Genomic DNA, 7,230 nt, shown 5'->3' on the forward strand with positions numbered 1-7,230 from the left:
GTTTTCACCGGAAAATTATGAATAATTGAAAAATACGGTAAAATTCACGAGGAATTGCTTTTTTGTTGTTGCTGTTTTTAGATAAAAGGATACAGACTGTATCATTAGGCTTGGATATTCCCTTCGCAGTCTTGAATATTAGACTAAGAGCTGTGGACATCATAACCTTTGGATATTCCCTTCGCTGCCTTGAATAAAGACTAAGCGCACCGCGTTTACAACAGAACACCTGTGAACATACAGAAGACAGTGCTCTTCTTTGTTTATCGGTTAGTCTCGATTCATAAGTATAGGGATATAACAACGAAACCAAATTGGTTTAAAATTCATTTATTATGACTAAGCTACTCATTTGGAAATGCTATCATAGCTTGATAAACATATCTATGCCCGACAAACAAAATGACACCAAAAAGGTTTTGCCACCCGAGGTGGTACCAATATCTGGCCTGGCCCATGGACTAATACTCTTTGGTTTGTATGTCACTTACATGTTAGTCTGGTTTCCAGACCCTTTGCCAACTGGACTCCGCGGCGACGAAGTCGCCGCTTTTGCCGAAGGCAAAATCAACTTAAACTATACTAGTTTTCGACGTTGAGGGCGTCAATATCATGAATAGCGAAATAGTATGGGCAGAGGGTCTGGAAGCCAGACTACTTACACGTGTACGTGTCAATATTGATGCTATGTACAGTACCACTGCACAGACTGGAATTCCCAGTACGTGCGGCATGCATGCAGTGCAAAGAATCTGCAGTCTCATGTAGCAAAATACTAGAAGATAGGTAACTGAGGGTGGCATTATTTTGTCCAGTTGTGATATTCAAAATTGTGCTGACGTCGACTTTCTTGTTCATCAATCTCTCTCAGAATATCGCAGAACTCAGCAGCACAGTATCAGTATATTCTTTGAATAACTGTGGTTCCTGAAACAGAGGTCGACAAAACCGACAAGGTAGGTGAAGATTGCCGATTGGACAAGAATTCCTGTTGGGACAGCCACCCAAAAGTGAGAGCGTACACATCCGTGCGTGTCGCAAGCAAATAGTAGGCTAGTGTAATTTAGAGTTGTATAGATCTGTAATTTGGTTGGCTGTCTCAAAAGGAAGTCTTGCCAATCCCGTAAACACTGCTGAGGGTATTTTTGACATTTTTATTTGTAGGGCCACACAGATATTATGGAAATTATTCATCCTGAAATGTAGTGTATGCAAGCGCATGGAAACGTGTGCTTATTATCATTTTTTTCATGTACATGCATTTTAACCATTACCTTTTTGTTATACCGATTATTGTCTGTGTATTATTCTATACGTTGATTGTACCACATTATGTTTTTTGTACAGTGTATATCATACGGACTTGCTGAAAAACAGCCTAACGGCTGAGTGCAAGTATTTTTTACCCGTGTTTAAATAAAACAAACAAACAAACAAACCATGAATTCAGACTACCAGTGAATTATCAATAAAGCGTTCATGTGCACAAATAGTAGTCCCAATACATAGGGGAACTACATACCTGTATGGGTATCGAGGATTCAGAAAGTAAATGTCATCATAATGATTTGACACTTTTTATCATTTCAGAGTAAATCCCCAAATCAACGTGATGGTAGGAAAGGAGTTCATTGACTCGTGGTCCCAGACCAAGACGGATGTCTTCGGTGAAGGGTGCTCTGCAACCATGCCTAGCACTCGGAGAAATCCTATGAAGAAGAAGATGGTTCGCTACGGAGTGGGAATCTCCGCCCTTGGACTTGGAGTTGGAGCGGCTGCATTTGTCGTCGGTAACATGATCGTACCAGGATTGGGCTTCGCAGCCAGTGGCATCGTCGCCAATTCGTTCGCCGCGAGCATGATGTCGAGTGCAGCCATTGCCAACGGCGGCGGTGTGGCGGCCGGAAGCCCCGTAGCCGTGCTGCAATCCATCGGGGCTACTGGCAAGACTGGGGTTGCCGCCGGTACATGTGCAGCGGCAGAGGCGGGGGCGGCAGCGGTGGGAACGGCGGGAGTTGCGGCTGGCGAAACGGTTTACACAGTTAAGAACGGAAAATCTTATGTGTCTAGGTCGACCCAAACTGAAGACCAAATCGGAGCCTCTGTGTAATTTCACTCGTATCCTTTATTTATTTTTGCTATTGAGTTTGTTGATTTTTCTTCTCAATATCATTTAAATTTCATTGGAGAACTTTGAACACAGGCAATTATTGTTCATTTCCCCACCTAGAATACAAATTAGGCAGAGATAGAGAAAAATGTATAAACATCAATTATGACCTATATACATACAACCAATAGCTCTCTGTGTCAATTCTCCGTTTACTGTGAGAATGATTCATATAGAATTTAAGTGTATCTTTAATTTTAAGATCAACTGAAAATCATGGTAGGATGTGACTGGCTTCAGTAATATTCTAACTTTCATACAAAAATGAAATTTTGGGGGACATTTTCATACAGGCATTAGTTAACTCTTCATGTGCCATGGTGGAAGCCCCCTGTGTGCCACGTTATTCTGAGGCACGAAGGTATAGTCATGCTTTGAGAAAGAATTCTGTTTTTCCAATTTGTATAACTTCTACAAATTTCTGTGATGGGCATAATAGTAGGCAAAGTTAAAGTGGAATGCCAAACTTCGTTTCGATATAAATATTGTATGACGAATCTATTTTCAATTTTTCTTTTGAATGACCAGTTGCTACATTACTGTAAAGACATGACTTTTGCACATAAAACCGTGACAGAAACTTAGAATGTACGAGCAAATCTAGTTGGGAACATCGCTTGATAGCCGACTACCACATATCATAATGCAAGCCGTATATGAGAGGGGAAAAAAAGCACGACAAACGCTTTCATTGTGCCGCGGGATTAGCAGTAATTAGCGGTTTATCGATCGGTCTTGGCGGCTTTGTTTGTTGAGCAGAATATGCGAAGTTGGCACGCCGTCGACTGAGTCGGACGTGCGAACGTGGCACGTAAAGAGTTAACAAAATAAAATTATGGACGGAAGATTTTTTTCATTAAATTTTGGTAAGAATTTGAAGTGGATTCTGAAAACATTAGAAAAGGCTGAAAAGAGAAACCAATGAGATACCATCACTTTTAGTCGATCTTATCTTCGACTCTAAAGTCCGGCGTAAAGTCTTTGTGAAACACCCCCTATATTGTAGTCTAGTTTTACTAGTATACTTCTTTAGCCAAGCATCATTTCATCAATACAAGTATTCATTTGCTGATATTAGCCACCCAGACAGCAGTACAAAAAATGGCGTTGAGTGGGCTGGTAATAAGGGCTTCCCCAACTTTGTTGGCCTCAAGCTTCTATGCTTTGATTTGTGGTGGTGGTGATGGTGATGTGGGAGGTGCGCCGCTTTTTTCCCCCTCTCCTCGCCTCTGAGTCTGTCTCTATATTTCACATCATTTTCTTTTTGGTTTCAATCTTAAAATCATGACATCTGAAGAAGAAGAAAAAAGAAAGACACCAATGTTGTGTCCGCCAAATAGCAAGTGCTGATACAGTGCACTCCTGTTATAACGAACATGGTTGTAACAAAATTCCGGTTACAACGATATAAAAATTCAGGCCGCAATACTATTCGTTTTGTTTGTTTGTTTGTTCGTGTTTTTTTTTTATTGTTTATTTTTTCGGTTATAACGAAATTTCGATATAACCAAAAAGAAAAAAAAAATGCCGGTCCCAAGGACTTTGTTATAACAGGAGTCCACTGTTATACATACTTTCATGACTGTTAAACCGTGTCCTGGTGCTCTATTGTTTGCCGGTGTCTCTTGCTTGCTAATTATATCATCAGTGTATATTATTTGCAAGTATAACGAAAGTAGAGTAAGAGTAGAGTAACTAAGCTTTAAATGAGTATCAGAAAGGTAGTGTGTTAGAATAGCAAAGGTCCACCTGGGTTTATTCTATTTTTAGGTGATCCGAGTATCCTCTCGGATCACCTTCTGTATCTGTACTAATTCCTTATTCTTCTTTATTTCTCCTCAAAAGTTGTGTAGAGGTTAGCTCAGAAAGTCCTCTGCCTATCAATTTCAAAATTATACCATTATGTATCGTGTCCCAAAGACGATAGATCTACATGTAGTTTCGATTTGTTTTTGTTTTAGGTATGCTTTTTTTTTTGGGGGGGGGGGGATGTCTTAGTTTGTTTGTCTGTTTGTTTTTGTTCTATCATCGATGATAGGCCTTTTTTTTTACACTTACTTGCATTCCCTGTACAGTAATCTGCAATCCGTCTGCTGGAAAAAAAAAGGATGATGAGTAGCTCTTGACAAGAATGGATTCTAACACTAAATGCTCATTCCAACTGACCGGTGACAAGATACATTGTAAACCATGCATATTTTGCAGTAAATCGGTTGCCATGACAACCACGAGGATTAACGGAATACCTGTGGTACTAGCTGCTTGCCAGACCCATAGCAACAAGTGCAACGTTTGTCCCAGTGTTTTAATTTGACACTGCAAGTGACGGTTGAGAAAATACTTGTAAGGTTAAACGTTGGCAAGATGAGTAAGATGATTATGTTTACATTTGCTTCACACAATGTACTGACGTGTTACAGCCACATTGTGAAGGACACAACCAAGGTTACTCGATATCGTTCCGAAGGTAGACCCTTACCAAAGAGATATCTCGTTTGCCCCACCGAAGCAAGGGCGGATCCAGGAATTCCGTAAAAAGGGAGGGAGGGGGGTGGGGACGCAAATATATTTCCGGTGCCACTTTCGGGTTTAATTTGTTGCCAAGAAAATAAAAAAACTTCCGAGTTTCAGCGGCTAACAAGCATGTTCTTGCTTTTGTTCTTGCTTTTGCTCTTGGGCCCATGAACACTCCGGAAAGGTGAGGTTATTTATATCCAGTTTCCATGGCAATGAATGGCTATAAAATTACACTTTGGTACTCTACACCGAGGACCTACAGACCCCAACAATTACCTTCGTATATCGGGTTCACACCGAATCGGGGTACACAATCAAAGAAATATAAACAGCTGGACTTTGCAAAGTCAGCTTGTTATTAGATTGTGTTGTTTTATCAAACTTCATTGAGAAAAGGTTCCACTGTCTTTATCAATGCCATTTCGAAGACCCCATCATTACTGTTGTTTAATTGTTGTTACTTTTATAATGGACAACTTTAAGAAATTATAGAAAACATGTGATAAAACCACTCAGCATGATTCAATATTCATAACATTGAATTTTGATTAAATGTAATGAGTTTGTACTATGTCTATAATAATGCATTATTAGCCATGATCTAATATGACGTACTTTGTAAGACATACACAGGTATGTAAATTGTAAGAATTGTGCATTTTGAGAAATTTACTATTGTGTATTGTACTATTGCTTGTTTGTTTGCTTGCGGTGGACTTCCATTCAAAATGGACAAACAATCCAATAAATAAATGTTACTAAATACTTAATATTCTGACTGACTATTAGTATTCACGCTGATAAATTAACCATCACTGTTTCTCCACATGTACGTAGAAGTAGAGTTGTTTGTCTCTATACAGTCTGTCCGTCAGTGTACTGAAGTGATGCCGTGATGACAATAATATACAATAATGTATACATTGTATCCGTAGTGATGTTTTGTAGTAAGTTGGTGATTTGCATTTGCATATAATAATGAAAAAGGAAACACTTGATGGAGAGCAGGCACGGAGAGAGTGGTACTTAAAGGGAACCAGTGGTACTTAAAGGGAACCCAAACCCAAAGAGTAATGTGGATTGAGTGAAAGCAGCAACATTAATAGAACACATCAATGAATGTTTTAGGAAATTAGACAATCGATGCAAAAGTTATGAATTGTTAAAGTTTTGGTGATGGAATCGCTGGATGAGACTAGGCTACAAGGGTTATGGCGTAAGTATGGACAACAATAATAAGGAAAATAGAAAGGTATTTCACAAAGATTAATTTTTCTTGAAAATTACACAGTCAATCAACTTGACAATAACATATGTTAAGGATAGCAATAATTCCCCCTGCTTTCTGAAAGCGGTTAGTCAAGTGCTCTTTCATTATGCTAGAAAAGTGAATTTGTGTGGAAATTTCCTATTTTCTATATGTTGGTCCACACACACGTTATAACTTCTAGTAGCCGTATGTGTAGTCTCCTCATCAGCGGTTCCAGCATCAAAAACTTTAAAGATTCATAAATTTTGCATCAATTGTCCGATTGGGTTCGGGTTTCCTTCAATGGCTATCGCTGAATATCTGTCGCGTGCTGCTGTGACATTGAAGCTGACTGTAATAACAGCAAATGATAATGGTAACACCCGATATGTTTTTTTTTTTTGTAATTTCTTTCATACCATTGACACATTCACAATTATATAAGTAGGCCCTACATCAAAGTCTGACAAAAGGGTAGAATAAAACAAACAAACACACACACACACACCACACACACACACACAGCTATACGTTAACACAACTTCACTTCCATATACGAACCTGGGGACAACGAACTACCGGTATGTACACTTTGCTTTTTTTTTTATTTGTATAAAAGAAGCGTCTTTGTACAAAGTTTAAAATTTAATGAAGATAAAACTACGCAACATAGAAAAGGGTGTCAAGAGGAATTTGCGCCCTCTGTTGTCCAGTCATTGCCGTTTTTAACGAGAGAAGATGACAGTCAATCTGCCGCTCACTGCGTCCCCGTGCTTGAGTTGCCGTTTTGCGTCCCTCATGACTCGCTGTGTCGAGCTGTACTGCTGGGGGGCAAGAGGAAACTTGCCTGTCGTTCCAGCTACCGGCGTGTTGGAGTGAACGGTTTCACGGGCTGGGAGTGACGAACTCTGAGGACTTCGCTCAGGTAGCTGAAGATTTGTTTAGAGAATGCGAGTTGTGGAGGAGAAGAATGAAAAATGGTATAAAGCAAAGATGACAAATACGAATGAATAGGAGAGATTTAAGAAACAGAAGAATAGAATGTAATCCATATTTAATTATGTTGAGATGAGTCATTGTTGACATGAAGATTGCAAAACCATGGATTCCACGGCAAAGTTTCTGACCTGTTGAAAATGTACTCTCTAAAAAAAAAAAAAAAAAAAAAAAAAAATCGAGTGTTCATTTTTACTCATTTTAGAGTGACCTCAGGGATCACTCGAAGATTTTGGAGTGATCTCTGAGGTCATTCCAAAATGAGTGAAAATGAACATTTTCACTCAAAATTCACTCC

At 39.3% G+C, this 7,230-nt stretch overlaps 1 protein-coding gene across 1 annotated transcript; it reads left to right on the top strand.

Annotated features, from left to right (window-relative positions):
• Nucleotides 1-720: 720 nt before the first annotated feature.
• Nucleotides 721-5,625, top strand: LOC139737172 (uncharacterized). Its single transcript, XM_071647851.1, has 2 exons — nucleotides 721-956; nucleotides 1,591-5,625. Exon 2 carries the CDS (start codon nucleotides 1,613-1,615, stop codon nucleotides 2,108-2,110), a length of 498 nt encoding a protein of 165 aa, XP_071503952.1. The 5' UTR covers nucleotides 721-956; nucleotides 1,591-1,612; the 3' UTR covers nucleotides 2,111-5,625.
• The last annotated feature ends 1,605 nt before the right edge of the window (nucleotides 5,626-7,230 follow it).

Source organism: Diadema antillarum, unplaced genomic scaffold (assembly GCF_040938485.1).
Source record: "Diadema antillarum isolate AM-2024a unplaced genomic scaffold, OU_Dant_1.0 seq00000684_RagTag, whole genome shotgun sequence".
In the NCBI taxonomy this organism is placed as follows: domain Eukaryota; kingdom Metazoa; phylum Echinodermata; class Echinoidea; order Diadematoida; family Diadematidae; genus Diadema; species Diadema antillarum.

Coding starts and splice junctions, on each gene's coding strand:
- LOC139737172 (XM_071647851.1), top strand. CDS start 1,613: ATGGTAGGAAAGGAGTTCATTGACTCGTGGTCCCAGACCAAGACGGAT.